The sequence below is a fragment of the Pelophylax lessonae genome (assembly GCF_965119305.1).
Source record: "Pelophylax lessonae genome assembly, chromosome: 4".
Taxonomy (NCBI): domain Eukaryota; kingdom Metazoa; phylum Chordata; class Amphibia; order Anura; family Ranidae; genus Pelophylax; species Pelophylax lessonae.
In genome coordinates, this window is record NC_138771.1 from 59,271,131 (window position 1) to 59,285,592 (window position 14,462).

Here is a 14,462-nt window from a genome sequence, read left to right on the forward strand (position 1 = left end):
CGGTTGAGGGGGTACCTAAACATATTAAACGCCTCATAGCCTTTATATTCACAGCCGCTAAAATAGCAATAGCCCATTCCTGGCGGACTCCGGTAGTGCCGATAGGGCTGCTGAAAGCCAAGCTGACCTGGATCATGATAAATGAGAGGATGGTGGCCTTACTCAATGATAAGATGCACTTATTTGAAAAAACTTGGGACCCCTGGATGAGATATCTGGCTACTCCTTCTTAGGTGAGGAGAACAGCTGACCTTTTGGACCACAAAACTTAGATGTGCACCCCGATTCGGGGATAAGAGCCTGGGCGCCGACCCCTCCTTTTCCCACCGCTACTGTTCTCTTTTACTACCCATTCCCTACTGCTCTTTCCCTCTTTCCTTTATTTCTGGATCCCCCTTTCTTTTCTCTTCTTTTTTTTTTGATCATAAGTTCTAATGCCTGTCGCAGAGATTTTACTGGCGGAGTACCATGGTTGGTCCGAATTTGCCGTTGGCCATGGCCTCTGCCATGGCTCGGTGCAGAGAAGGGTTTCTTGTGGAATGGCAGTTGGTAGATGCCTCCCCCAGTCCAGTAGGCGACATTGGGGTCGGGGGCTGGCCCGGGCCCCGCCCCCCCCCCCCCCCGGCGCCCCCATGGGAGCTCACTGCACCCAGGAGGGGAGGCGGGGCCCGGGGCAGCCGGCCTTGAGAGTGAGGGATGGGGGGGCTATACATAGGTTACAGTTTAAGCCAGTATCCCGCAGCTTACATTTTTTCAGTTTTATATTTACTGTTTTGAAGATGCTGTATTGTTTCTATGTTTAATGGCCGTGACCCGATGACATACTTTGCACTGTTGTGACTTCCATTTTTCATGAAAATCCAATAAAAATATTGAAATATAAACTTATTTAGCAGAAGATCAATGTTAAGTTTAACATAGGTATTTAGGTTAGGGTGAACAACAAATCCTAGGTAACGGAACTGTTCCACCACACTAATTTGAGATGCCTTATGTGGTAATGGAGTAGTAAGAGGGTCTAAGGGCAACAGCATGGATTTATCCCAGTTAATTTTGAACCCAGAATAGGACCCGAAGGTTTGTATAAGTGTCATAAGGCAAGTCAATGATCTATCCGTGTCCCCCAGAAATATGAGGGCATCATCTGCATAGAGCGCTATTTTTTCTTCAAAGCCCTCCCTGCGAAACCCCCCTGATATTGGGGTGATCCCTAATGGCCGCCGTTAGTGGTTCCACCGCAAGGGTGAACAGTAGTGGGCACCTCCACTTTACACCCCTCACCAGCCACTGACATCTTCTCCACGAGTGCTGGATTTTCAGCCTCTTAATTGACTGGGAGGGAATGATATCATCCTGCGCATGCGCACAGGAGTCAATCATTCTGGCACGACCGAAATGTGCTAGGAATGCATGCTGAGCTGCACATGTGCAGCTCAGGGCACATTTGGTAGAAAACTGCAAGCAGGTAAGTTTGATTTAGTTCCACTTTAACTGCCATGTGTTATGCAGATTTCAGTCCTGTATCAGAGTCATTTCAAGCGTATGTGTATTTTCTATATACAGATGTGACCACTGATGAATGGTCTTTTTACCTCCTTCCACTGGATGATGATATTATCAGCATGGAGCTGCCAGAATTTTTTCGGGACTATTTTCTAGTAAGTAATATCAGTGATCCTTCCTCATATTAATGTGTAAATTAAGCAAAGAGAATCGGTTATGCAGAAACCTCTGGCCAGTAAATAAATACTAAAAACAGGGACTCTGTAAAAAAATTCAGTTTTATATACGTACCAAGAACCATCCAAAAACATTTGATGCAAAAAATATATCTGTATGCTAGCCTTAAAGTATACATTATGTGTAGTGAACTTTCTTTATTTTTCAGTTTTGGATAGAGTGGGGGAGGGTTAAAACCCCTGTCAATTCTTCTTTTTTTTTTTTTTTTTTTTCGTGGAGTCAAAAACACTGAAAATGTGCCAGCAACATGTAGATAGGAGAAAAATTTTTAGTTTGTAATACTCTCTCACAGTTGCCCCTAGACACAAACTTTGGAAAAGTGCAATACAAATAATTTTTTTTTACATACAGATTGCTTTGAATTTTTAAAGCGGTAGCAAACTTCACTTTATGTCTTGTACCTACAGATAAGCCAATCATAAGACTTACCTGTAGGTACAGTCATGCCTCCTAAACGCACACTGTTTTGGAGATCTTCACATTTGCAGACGACTTCACGGCGCATGCACACTGCGCTCTGAATGGACGGCACACACCGAAGTATGATGTCCATTGAGATCGCTGTGCCGCAGCCGCGACTGGGACTCCCATGCACATGCAGAGGAGTGACGTCTTTGTGGCCCGGCCATTTTTTTATATTACCGGAGCCTTCAAACCCGGAAGGAAGACCAGGTGAAGATGGAAGCACCAACACTAGTGACAGGGCGCCGCTGGAGGGCTTTGATTTAAGGTAAGTTTGTCATAATGTGCCTGTATGCAGTGCATACTAGCACATTATGACTTAAACCATCTGGGGGCCCACACTTTTTTTTTTTGTCCGAGTTTACTATATCTTTAAGGATGAACGGTGTTCAGTGTTGTACAAAATGACATAAATATACTGTTGACACCATTCTTGCAAGTGATTATTACACATCTATAATTGTACCATTGCTGTAATAGTAATGTGCTGTATGGACAAAACAATTTATTTATTGTAAAGCGCTGCGAAAAACGGTCAGCGCTATATAAATCCTATATAATAATAATAATTTATTCATTTTTTCCAAGGAAGGAGACCAGAGGTGGATTGGCACTGTCCCCCGAGCGCTTAATTTATTGAATTCCATCTTTGGTCCAATCTCGAAGATATACGGAATAGGAAGATGTTCTAAGGTAAGGATTAGATAAAATCATTATTGGAAATTGTTGGAAATAGGATATGCACCTTGGGGAGGTTACTCAACCTCTGTCTGCATCCAGGCTGAGCAATGTAGATGATTTCCTTGTTCCAAGTGAAAGATCAGAGATCTGCAGGACCATTGAAGATTTCATTATTAGTGGCAAGGAGGGTTATATAAACCTCTCAATTTTTTTTGCTGCAAAAATGTATCTGACAAATATATTTTATACTTAATGCAGATGGTCCTTGACATATGGCGGGAGTACCTAGATGATGATGAAAGCGATCGTAAAGACCGAAAGCCAGAAATCGGACTTGTATTCATGATTGACAGAGGTTTGGATTGTTGTAATGAATACTATACCACAAATATGGACTTGTCTTTTACAGCATCATATTATGAATGTTGTACAGTATACTAATCAGTGGAGGGCATTGGTAACATCATATACAGACTACACCAGGGTCTTTACTTTTAGTAAAGCGATGAGGTTAAGAATTAAAAAGATACACACAGAGTACACCAACAGTTCAATGTAATGCTGAAGGAATGCTAAAAAATAAAAGTAAGAAGACTATGAACAATTGCAAAAATTCTCGCACACCTTTATATACAGTTTGCTTTTTTAATATAGTATTAAAATGGTTAAAGAAAACCAAATAATATTATTTGTACATAGAGGCTCTTTATTGCTCCTATGCATGTCCCTAATACTAATATTGTTCTCTAGCAATCTTTGGATAGCAGCTGTGAACATTCTGTGTTAAAAAATATTCAGCCTGCTGGGAAATGAAGAACATGTCACTAACTAGAAAGACTAGAGTATTGTTTTAATGCTATAAGTATATGTCTTTATATTTCCTAATTGTGAGACCCCATGGGGATTTTTTTTTTTTTTTGCAATTTTATCATACTTTGTTGTTTGTTTTTTTTTTTTTTTTTATGGATGTACTCCTGTGAAAACTTAATAAACCTAACTTTGAAAAAACTTTAAATCAGCCTTTTGAAGGTTAAGTCCATATTTCTTTACAGAAATTTCACAGCTGCGAAGACACAGTGAGATATATTATTACTATTGTAGAATAGACTAGATTCTTGTGTAAAACAAATATAAGACAGTTGTGGACCTTAGAGCATTACTCAGTGATATAGCCAATGCTTATGGGCACATGGGGTACACAATCAAACATTTTCTCCTTTGTTAAATTGCAGATGTGGATTATGTCACTCCATTGTGCTCTCAGGTGGTGTATGAAGGGCTTGTTGATGATATTTTCCGTATTAAATGTGGTAAGTCGTTTTTTTTCTGTTTTTCAAGAATTTTATCCTCTGCATGTTTTTTTTACCGCCATGTATAGGCGCAGCACCTATAGAATAATTCCAGATATGGGTTTTTTTATACATAGTTACATTGGTCCATTTTGCGAGTGGAAAATGATTGAGGGCCAGTGTGGGGCTGCCTCGGGAGCCGTTCTCCCAGCGATCGCCCAGGGGAAGAGAGAGAGGAGAGGAAGAGGAAAGCCAGCCAGATAATCACAGAGCGGGGATCGCCCCACTGTAACAGCTTTCATTTGAATAGCTGGGTGCTTGCCTTCAAACACAGTCCCACCTCCTGGCCGGCTCCTTTGATAGACAGAACACCGTTCCAATGCCTGGACGTGTGACGTCTGTCATGGGAGCCAATCCATTAGACGGGACTGTGTGTGATGGCAACGCCTGGCAATTCAAATGAAAGCCGTTAGAGCGGGGCGATCCCCGCTCTCTGATTATCTGGCCGGCTTTTTTCTTTCTCTCCTCTCTCTTCCCCTGCACTGCTCAGGCTGCATTGATGGGCACAGATGAGACTGCATTGACGGGCACACGTGAGACTGCATTGACGGGCACAGCAAGCAATTTTAGGGTTCTAGACAGTACTGCAAGCTATACAATCCTAACTTGGCTTAGTGCAGTCTCTATTGACTAACATCAACAAAGATTAGGGTATTCTTTGTAAAAATACATTTTATAGTTTCCAATGAATGTCTATCTGGATTAAATTGTGTTTTCATGTCTGCCTGGAGTTCCACTTTAAAAAAGACTCTTTTAGATGAGAACCACCAAGAGGACACCTGGAATGGTATTGGTAATTATGATTGGGCCATTTAAAAGTCTATGCTTCTAAACTGATGGTATAACTTTTGATCCCTAGAAGCAGGAGGGTTATGGGAGGTTACCAGTGATACTGGGACAGTTCATTGAATACAATGCCTACATTTAATATCATGTTTTTTTTATTGTATAGGAAGTGTGGAGTTTGGGCCAGAAGTCACATCTTCTGATAAAAGTATTAAAGTTCTCCTAAACTCTCAGGATAAGGTAAAAAATTACTTTTTTTTTTTTTTTTTATGTATATGTAAGACCTTAAACGTTACCCTCAGGAGACCCAGTACAATTCATTACCAGTGCTAATGCCTGGTACTGAACTAGCTGACACCATCCTCTTACATGATATTGCCATACATAGACAGCCCAGTAGAACTGTCAGTAGTGTTTGAAGGGAATCTGTCATTATAGAAATACAGTAGGGGGGCTGCCATAGTCAGGGCATTCGGAGGGGTCAGAGATCACCTGAAGTCCTGACAGCTGCTTGCCTGTTAATTGATTGACCCTACACACTGCCTTTCATCTTCTGAGTGTATGTTATGTGTGAGATCAGGCAATAAACATGCAGCGACGTTTAAACTTTAGGTGATCTCTAACTAGATTGAGATAATTCACAAGTCAAGCTAGGCAGGAGCCCTAGAGCCAGGTTGACATCCAGGGGGTCCAGCTGCAAACTTCATGCTCCCTGTGATAAATCAGTGGGATGGAACAACTGGTCAAATCTATGCATCTGCTAGTCACTTTACAGGGGAAGATGGAGATGTAGGCAGTTGCATCTAATGGGGCCGTGCCAGTATAGACAATGCAAATGCAGCACCTTCTCTGTGTTTATTGCACTCATTGTCAATGTTCATCAAAGATATTGCGAGACTAAAGTTGCTTCCTTGCCGCTTTCCATAGTCCTTCAGTGCTTCTAAAGCTGGTCATACACATGTAGTATACAGATTCCTCCATCCACTTTACCCAGCGTAGATGGTTGAATCTCCTGCTGCAGCTATGTTTTTTGACAGCCAGCCCTGCAGCTGTCAAAATAACCAATCAGCGGCTCCATCTGATTAGATGCAGTCACCCTTTGGCTGACAGTTTTCCCCCTGGCTCCTTCAATTTTTTCCATCCTGCAAGGTTGGGAGGGGGCAGCCGACAAGGCTACCTATTAAGCCAAATTTGTCTAGGTTCTCAGAAGATAGCTGAATTTTTCTCTGTATATGGCCAGCTTACCTCCCTGACACTCTGGCAAGGCTAAATTATCAGACACATTTTTGACTGGTTCCCTAAAACTGGTGTTGTAGGTCATATACATGTAAAAGAATTCCCAAAAAATGAAGATCTGGTCACTCCTGTTGCTTCAGAGAAGGGCGTGCACAGACAACAAATTCTTCTGGTCTTGCCAGTTTAGGAAATTCGCTATCAGCAGAAGTTTGTATTGTAGCAGACCTCCAGGTTTAGAAACAAAAAACTTAAATAGTTTATATTGAGATAGCCAAGCTCTGCCAGTTGAAGCTGTATATAACCCTATTGTTTAGTTCTTCTTTTAGAGCTTAGTATGGAAAAGTAGAAATGTATTGGTCTTGACCATCATTAATTTATAATGTCACAAAACATCTTTGTAACTGTCTGATATCAAAGAGCAGGTAGTTTGCATAAAAGTAGTCCTTCCCGCTTTACCAGTCTCGCCAGCTTTACAAAAGGACCCTGAATTGTTATATTGTTGGTTATGCTGAGTGAACTGAACATTCCTTCCATTAGAGACTATAAAACTTACAGACTTAGACAACTAAAATGTAAAACGGAAATTAACGTTTTTTTTTTCAGAGTGCAATTTTTTAATACTGTATTTAAATAAACTCAATGCATAGAAATGGCTTTACAGTCCATAGCTGTTCAGAATTCCCTGTGCTCCTTTTTGGTATATATGTAAAAGCATGCCCTTACTATCACTCACTCCTAGTACATTCCTGATCTTCAGTATGATAGAGTAATAATATTCAGGTGCATCTAAAAAAAAATAGATTATCATCAGAAAGTTAATTTATTTCAGTAATTCAATTCATAAAGCAAAACTCATATATTATATAGATTCATTGCACACAGGGTGATATATTTCAAGCATTTCCTTCTTTTAATTTTGATGATTATGGCTTATAGCTAGTGAAAAAACAAAAATTAAGTATTTCAGAAAATTTGAATATTGTAGACTCATGGTGTCACACTCTAATCAACTAATTAACTCAAAACACCTGTAAAGGTTCCCTGAGCCTTTAAGTGGGTCTCAGTCTGGTTCAGTAGGTTACACAATCATAGGAAAGACTGCTGACTTGAGAGTTGTCCAGAAGACAGTCATTGACACTCTCCACAATGAGGGTAAGTCAGAAAAGGTCATTGCTAAAGAAGCTGACTGTTCGCAGAGTGCTGTATCCAAGCATATTAATGGAACGTTGAGTGAAAGGAAAAAGTTTGGTAGAAAAATGTGCACAAGCAACAGGATTGTGGATCAAAGGCCATTCAAGAATTTGGGGGAGATTCACAAGGAGTGGACTACGGCTGGAGTTAGTGCTTCAAGAGCCACCACACACAGTTGTATCCAGGACATGGGCTACAACTGTTGCATTCCTTGAGACAGTGTCAGAAGCGTCTTACCTGGGCTAAGGAGAAAAAAGACAGGATTGTTGCTCAGTGGCCCAAAGTCCTCTTTTGGATGAATGTAAATTTTGGATTTTATTTGGAAATCAAGGTCAAAGTCTGGAGGAAGAGTGAAGAGGCACAGAATCCAAGTTGCATGAGGTCCAGTGTGAAGGTTCCACAGTCAGTGATGATTTGGGGAGCCATGTCATCTGCTGGTGTTGGTCCACTGTGTTTATCAGGTCCAAAGTCAGCGCAGCCCTCTAGCAGTAAATTCTAGAGCACTTCATGCTTCCCTCTGCTGACCAGCTTTATGGAGATGGTGATTTCATTTTCCAGCAGGACTTGGCACCAGCCCACACTGCCAAAAGTACCAATACTTGGTTTAATGATCATGGTATCACTGTGCTTGATTGGCCAACAAACTTGCCTGACCTAAACCCCATAGAAAATCTGTGGCGTATTGTCAAGAGGAAGATGAGAGACACCGGACCTAACCATGCAGACGAACTGTAGGCCGCTATCAAAGCAACCTGGGCTTCCATAACACCTCAGTAGTGACACAGGCTGATCGATTCCATGCCACGCAGCATTGATGCAGTAATTCATGCAAAAGGAGCCCCAACTAAGTATTGAGTGCATATTATACTGTACAAGGACATACTTTTCAGTAAGCCAACATTTCTGCATTTTAAAAAATCAGTTTTTTAATTGGTCTTACTGTATTTAATATTCTAATTTTCTGAGATACTGAATTTTGGGTTGTCACTAGCTGTAAGCCATCATCATCAAATTTAAAAGAAAGAAATTCTTGAAATATATCACTCTGTGTGTAATGAATCTATATAATCTATGAGTTTCACTTTTTGAATAATAAATCAACTTATTGATTATATTCTATTTTCTTTTAGATGCACCTGTGTATGTATAAAAATATATAATATATTCACAGTGATCCCTCAAAAATGCTACCTTTAAATTTAAAGGACATTTTCACCAAAAAGGAAAAGGTGAGCTAACTTCAGATATCCTAACCATCTTCCTGAACCCTGCTGCACATTTCGGCCATGATGCCCCGAGATCTCGGTGTAGTGGGCTGCTATCACAATACACAATCCCAAAGTGAGTATTCATCACACAGCTTGGCATGGCAAGTGCTCATAGGTCAGCATGATCACATGACTGTGCTGACCAATGAGAAGTGCTTCTTTCTTCTGGGACACCTTAGCAGACTAAACAGCTTTAGATGCTCTTCTCGTTGGTTAGCACGGTCACGTGGTCGTGGGGCATCATGGCTGCTATGTGCAGTGGGGTCCAGAGGGTTGGCCAGGATATTTGGAACTAACTCACCTTTTAAATTTTCGTGAAAAGGTGAACCTAATCTTTAAATCGGACATTGTCTATGTTCCTGGTTTGTAAGGCCTCATTTACATGGGCCATGTGTTTATGCAGCTTGAACTGCCAGGTGCTGCATCCACACAACCAGTTTAAATTTTTGGGGACAAAGCAGCTGCTCATCCCAATTTAACAGGCGTTTGGGTGAGCTGCTCCAAACACAGAGAGTTCACAGAGAGGATTCAGGGTTGCTCACCTTCATGCCTGTTAAATGGGACGAGAAGCTTTGTCCATGCAGCCGCCGCGTCTCCATACTCTTACATCACCTGCACGAAGCACCCCGCGACTCAAACTGCATAAACAAGCAGCCCCTTCACAGTGTATGGGACTTAGTGCTTGTGTGAATGAGGCCTGAATCTTCAGAAAGGCATTATTGGTACATACTCCTTTATAATGCTTATCCTGACATTTTATTATGAAATAACAATGTTTAAAAAAAAAACTGCATTTGTGTGTGATTTCCTTTCTTGCCCATTGTCACATTTCATACATTTGTAATAACCATGACATTTTCCTGTGGAATTTGGTTATAAACACTTTTAGGATCTCCCCCGCATTCCTGATCTTGTAGCACTCCCTCCTTAGCTGCCATCGTTCTTACCTTCTCAGATCTGCAATTCCCTGTATTGCTAAAGGAGAAGCTGGTAACATACTCTGATCTTATCTGTAAACTTGATGTTCCTCTCAAAGCAGCACAGCAGCTACTCTGCTATAATATCTCCTTTCCCTAACCACTGTTTCGTTTAATGAAAGCAGTTGTTGGGTGGGTTTCATATAATACTTACAAGGGTATCTCTATAGAGAACTGTAAAACTACACTTTGAAAAGTCCTGCATGCTGCATTTTTGGTGCAGTTTTGCAAAAGCACACCAAAAAAGCATCTTGCATTGCAAGTCCTTTCCTTTGGAGTGTGAAAGTAGACCATGATGGGCAAACCTGCCTTTAGTAGATATAAATAAAGGGTTAAGGAGGACCTGAACTGTGGAACCTGTGCCCAAAAAAGGTAAGCAGAGTTAAGGTAAAGGACTAGTTATCAGTACTACCTATGGGCTCCCTGCAGTTGATCTTTTTCCACTTACTGGCTTACCATGCCTTGTTCTATACTGGTAGGGATTATTTAAGCATCAGCATGAGAGGTGGAAAAATGTACAAAATGAATATCAAAATGAATATCAGAAGTAGGGAGGTGCACATCCTTGGGTACAGTTTCCTCTCTAACAAAGAGAAGAATGAACAGCGCCTTAGTAACATCACCATATCTCACTTCAAATCTCAAAAGAGTAGCAATGCCTTAGAGCAGTGGTCCTCAACTCCGGTCCTCGGGGCCCACTAACAGGACAGATTTTAAGTATTACCTTGGGGAGATGCAGACTAGAATACTGCAATCACTGAGCAGCAAAAGAGATCACCTGTGATGTAATTTAGTTATCTTGCAAACCTGGCCTGTTAGTGGGCCCCGAGGACCGGAGTTGAGGACCACTGCCTTAGATGATCTCACACTGCAGATATACCACTATGAGGCTACAGAACAGAACCGTGCCTAGGCGCAGTAAGGCCTTGTTTACACTTGGGTTGCGATCTGCATTTGGATCCAGATCCAGAGAGCATTTGACAGGTGGTGAGGAGTCGTCGTATTGCCTCCTCCCCACCTAAATACCAGACTACTGCACTGCAACTATGTGCATTGCATGTCATTGTGGGTTGGTTGCATTGCGGCCCCATTCACTTTACAGGGGGTATCATTCCTTCCGCACCTGAGAAGTAAATCATCGCAGATGCAGCATATGTACATGTCTGGCTGCTGACTTTACTACTAAAGGGGGAGCGGTTGTGGGGTGGTAGAAATGGTTCAAATGTGGTTTTACCGCCCCAACCACTATTGTAACTGAGCCCTAAATGCACTGATATAATTCAGGAGGATTTCATGATTAAAATTAAATATTTCAGGGTACTTCTTAGCCACAGTCAACATTTCTAGATGTTTTCTATAACATGGCAGATCTTCCTTTTTTGAGTTCAACGTTAAGGCTGGGTTCACACTTGATTCCCATGCAGCTCACATCAGGGGTCCAGTGCGACCCTGTTCTCTGTTTCAGGGACGAATCGGGCCCAAATTTTTGCCTGAATTCGGACCTGAAACGTAGCCAAAGACGCAGAGAACCCCTGTGCAATTTGCTCCGCAGCCGCACCGAAGATGTGTGAACCAAATCTATTGAGAGCCGGTCACAGTCTCCTGTCATGTGAATTGGATGCGGAGAAACCCGCATCCAATTTGAATAAGTGTGAACCCAGCCTAAAGGTCTAAATTAAAGAAGAACCTGATAGGTTAAAATATGGGAGATGCCTTTGCCTAATTGTGTTTTGACGGTGATGGGTCCAGAGCTCTCTTTTATCTTTGCTTTGTTACCTTGTGAGGTACTGATTTGAAACTAGTATGTTGTGTCTAGTAGGCCTGGTCAATTGATGAGTGCTTAAACTTCTTTACCCTCCATGGTCAATTCACATCTGTGAATTTTTCATAATATAAAATTATTTATAATTTCATTCAGCATAGCTCAAATCCTTTGTAATCAATTAATGAGATCTCACCCCTGGAGATAGAAAGGCATAAGGACCCATTAAGTTGGTTCACTCTCCTGCATCTGACAAACTAAAATATCGCTTTATGCGTAAACTGGCTCTTCAAGCCGTAACAGACAGAATATAGTTATGTTTAATTTAGCCAGAGCTTTGCATTAAACTGCATTAAAATACAAGGAATCCATAGACCATAGTCAGTTAACTAAGCCATGTACACACATATAATTCCACAGATTTGTAGTAAAGTTGGGTTGTGTGGTGTACCGGTGATAACGGATATCCTTGTGATGTGACCACTTTTAGAAATGCATTACCCAGGAGTGCGCATGCGCGGCGCGGGACTGATGGCAGCCTAGTGCAGGAGCTCCGCTCGCTACGGCCGAGAAAAAGCTGACAGGGTCCAGCTGAACACATCTCACAAGCTTCGTTTGATCACACCCTGTTAGCTACAGCCTCTGTGTATGTCGTCCAGCCGCAGAAAGAACCGGAAAACGCCGCAGAGGTCCCTAACCCATTACCTTCTCAGGGCAAGGGAAAAACTAAACATGGACCAAGATGGCGCCGCCCGCCCCCAGGCACATGTCGGATCCTCCTCTCCGGCTCCGGTGGCCGCAACGATCGCTACCCCCCCTCCGAACAGTGAGTACACAACCCCTTTATCAAAGGCTGACCTTGACAATAGCCTGGAGGCTATGTACACAAAGCTAATCACTAAGTTTCAGGCTGGGCTAGATAAAACGGCTAATACTCTCACTCAGGAGATATCAGCACTTGGGGGTAGAACTGATAGACTTGAGACAAAACATGATGAGCTCTGCCTTGCCTATAAGGAGTTGAGCAGGGATCATGAGTCTCTCAGTTCAGCCTTTGATCAACTACAGGCTAATGTGGAGGACTTGGAAAATCGTAACCGTAGAAAAAATCTGAGGCTGCGTGGCATTCCAGAGTCTTACACTGACCTTGTCCCCACTGTGAACAAACTTTTCAAGTCATTACTTCCTGAAACCACTGATTCCCAGTTCAGATGTGACAGAATCCACCGGGCTTTGCGTCCCAAACCCCCGACTGACAAGCCCCCAAGAGATGTGATATTATGCATGCAAGATTTTATCACCAAGGAGGAGATACTAAGAGCAGCAAGGAATACCCCCAACATTCTGATTGACGGTCATAGAATTCAAATATACCCAGACATATCGCAAGCTACACTTGAGAGGAGACGTGGCTTAAAAGAGATCACCTCTGTTCTACAATCAGCTCATATACGTTACAAGTGGGGATTTCCTTTTAAACTGATAATACCACACAATGGATCCACATATATAATTACCAACGTCCAAGAGGGCCTTAACACCCTAATAAAATTGGGTTTGATGGATCCAGCAGCGGCTCCTTCACCCGCTCCTGCTCACCGCCTATCACCCTTATGGCAGACACCAGCCTCCAGGAGAAGTCGCAGAAGACCGCGACAAGATTTAGCTTGATTTGTCCCCTACACATTCTAGCGATCTTTGTTCACATATCCCCCTGCATTTTAATATGCACTTTTCCTCTATGTTGGTCCTTAATAATAGTCACTTCCTTCTTGGATATAACCCAAAAATATGAAGTGGAATTTCCAGACGGGTGGCATTCATCTTACCAGAGGGACAGTGTCGCCTATTGTCTTACATTTAGAGCTTCATTGATCTACCACATTATTTAAATGACACTGCTTACTATACCCAGATTCTTGCACTCTACTGCCATCTAGAGGTGCCTAATAGGAGATAGCAGCTTTCCACTGAAACAAAGTTTCTTCAAGGATATCAATACAGAATTAACATGGAACTGGATTTGAGCAATCTCACATAACCCTCTCATTATCTACAATGCCTTATTCACTATAAGGACAAATTGACTAGTGAGAGTAGTTCTGGATATCTGTTTTAAGGACCAGTTGTTGACATTTATTAGTTAACTTTTGGGTTTTTCTCGCTGCCACTAAAGTTTACTGCGGTTCTTTTCATATAAACTCACACAACTGAGGCTTTATATTTTTGTTCATTAACAATTCTCGAATGGCCTTATGCGTTAGTCTCATGCTTGTACATGACGCACGCACTCAGTGGATTGACAGACACCAGCCCCCTCAGTGGGATCCTTCCCCCAAGGCTCTCTCCCCTGAGACTTGCGGGGATCCCTTTGGGCTGCTGGCTTTCGATCTGCTGTTTAGGGGGAATTTTCCTCCAGTTCAGGTTTTTATGTTCCGGTACGGTTACAGCCTACCGACCCTGGTTTATTCTTTTTTGTTACATGTTTATAGTAACTACTAATTATGATAAACTATATGCAAATATCTTGAGATATATACACAAGATGCCTTGTATTCACTTTTGTAATGAGAATTTATGTCATTACCATGCCCTGCTTTGCCTCAGCCGGGTTTGGGTTCTGACAAAATGCACTACCACTTTTTTCAACTCCCATGATGTCACTCCCACATTTCGGGCTATTTTGGATGGGTGGAACACCTGGTCATTAAGTTTGCACCTCTCCTTTAACACTATGTCATTGCCAAAGGAACTTCAACACACATTTAAAAATGGCAATTAAAGTAATCTCCCACAATGTCCAGGGATTCAACTCCCCTAATAAACGCAATAAGGCGTTCCACCAGTTCAAACGCCTTAATGCAAAAATCTTGTTACTACAAGAAACTCATTTTGCAGTCAATAATCACCCCAAATTTTTTAATAAATCATATAATCAATCCTTTTATACCACCTTCTCCTCTAAAAGCAGAGGTGTGGCTATCTTCATTCACAACTCCCTCCCACTTGA

The 14,462-nt window shown here is 41.8% G+C and overlaps 1 protein-coding gene across 1 annotated transcript in view; it reads left to right on the forward strand.

Moving 5' to 3' along the window:
* The window catches only part of VPS33B (VPS33B late endosome and lysosome associated), a 77,301-nt gene that overhangs the window by 26,881 nt on the left and 35,958 nt on the right, over nucleotides 1-14,462 (forward strand). Inside the window, exons 8-12 of the mRNA XM_082253231.1 lie at nucleotides 1,564-1,658; nucleotides 2,791-2,895; nucleotides 3,142-3,238; nucleotides 4,116-4,193; nucleotides 5,185-5,258. Of these exons, the coding sequence (XP_082109357.1) occupies nucleotides 1,564-1,658; nucleotides 2,791-2,895; nucleotides 3,142-3,238; nucleotides 4,116-4,193; nucleotides 5,185-5,258 (449 nt within the window). The remainder of the gene's footprint in view (nucleotides 1-1,563; nucleotides 1,659-2,790; nucleotides 2,896-3,141; nucleotides 3,239-4,115; nucleotides 4,194-5,184; nucleotides 5,259-14,462) is intronic.